This window comes from Octopus sinensis, unplaced genomic scaffold (assembly GCF_006345805.1).
Source record: "Octopus sinensis unplaced genomic scaffold, ASM634580v1 Contig17485, whole genome shotgun sequence".
Taxonomy (NCBI): domain Eukaryota; kingdom Metazoa; phylum Mollusca; class Cephalopoda; order Octopoda; family Octopodidae; genus Octopus; species Octopus sinensis.
This window is the reverse complement of record NW_021835099.1, coordinates 15,001-15,799: the sequence shown is the minus strand read 5'-3', so window position 1 is coordinate 15,799 and position 799 is coordinate 15,001. Positions and strand designations below refer to the sequence as shown.

The 799-nt window shown below is 35.4% G+C and overlaps 1 protein-coding gene across 1 annotated transcript in view; it reads right to left on the bottom strand.

Moving 5' to 3' along the window:
* Positions 1 to 705: 705 nt before the first annotated feature.
* LOC118761798 (serine/threonine-protein kinase DCLK1-like) overlaps positions 706 to 799 on the bottom strand; it is a gene marked incomplete at both ends in the record, with an annotated part of 12,706 nt that continues 12,612 nt past the window's right edge. The window contains one exon of the mRNA XM_036499955.1: positions 706 to 799. This exon is cut by the window's right edge and continues 5 nt beyond it. Coding sequence (XP_036355848.1) covers positions 706 to 799 — 94 coding nt within the window.

The window sequence follows — 799 nt, the reverse complement described above, 5'->3', positions numbered from 1 at the left end:
CGCGGGATGCCTCTCAAGGTTGCCAGCTTCCGCAATAATGGCTCGAGAGTCAATACGTATAGAAGCGACGAGAGGGGGCATCCCTGACGGACCGAAAGTGCGCAGACAGATAGATAGCTGGACAGATAGATTGATAGACAGATAGACAGACAGACAGACAGACAGACAGATAGACAGTCAGACAGACAGACATACAGATAAATAGATAGATAGATAGATAGATAGATAGATAGATAGACAGACAGACAGACAGACAGACAGAGAGACAGACAGTCAGACAGACAGACAGATAGATAGATAGATAGATAGATAGATAGATAGATAGATAAGATAGCTAGCTAGCTAGCTAGCTAGATAGATAGATAGATAGATAGATAGATAGATAGATAGATAGATAGATAGATAGATAGATAGATAGATAAGATAGATAGATAGATAGATAGATAGATAGATAGATAGATAGATTGATAGATAGATAGATAGATAGATAGATAGATAGATAGATAGATAGATAGATAGATAGATAGATAGCACAGAATACAATCTACAGATTGTTCTGCTTATAATTCAATTCCTAATTCATCCAGACATATCCAAAAATTATGGTTCTATGAAAGATACACAGGATCGAACTCCGAACTCAGATTTTAAAAATATTAAAAAAAAATTTATCTTTTCACATTACTTGAAGAATTTTTCACTTACTGCTATGACTGCCAAACCATCTTTTGGTTTTTTGTTACGTGTGAAATATTGGTTCAATTCCTTGGCCACATGTAATTTGTTATCTTTCGCAGTG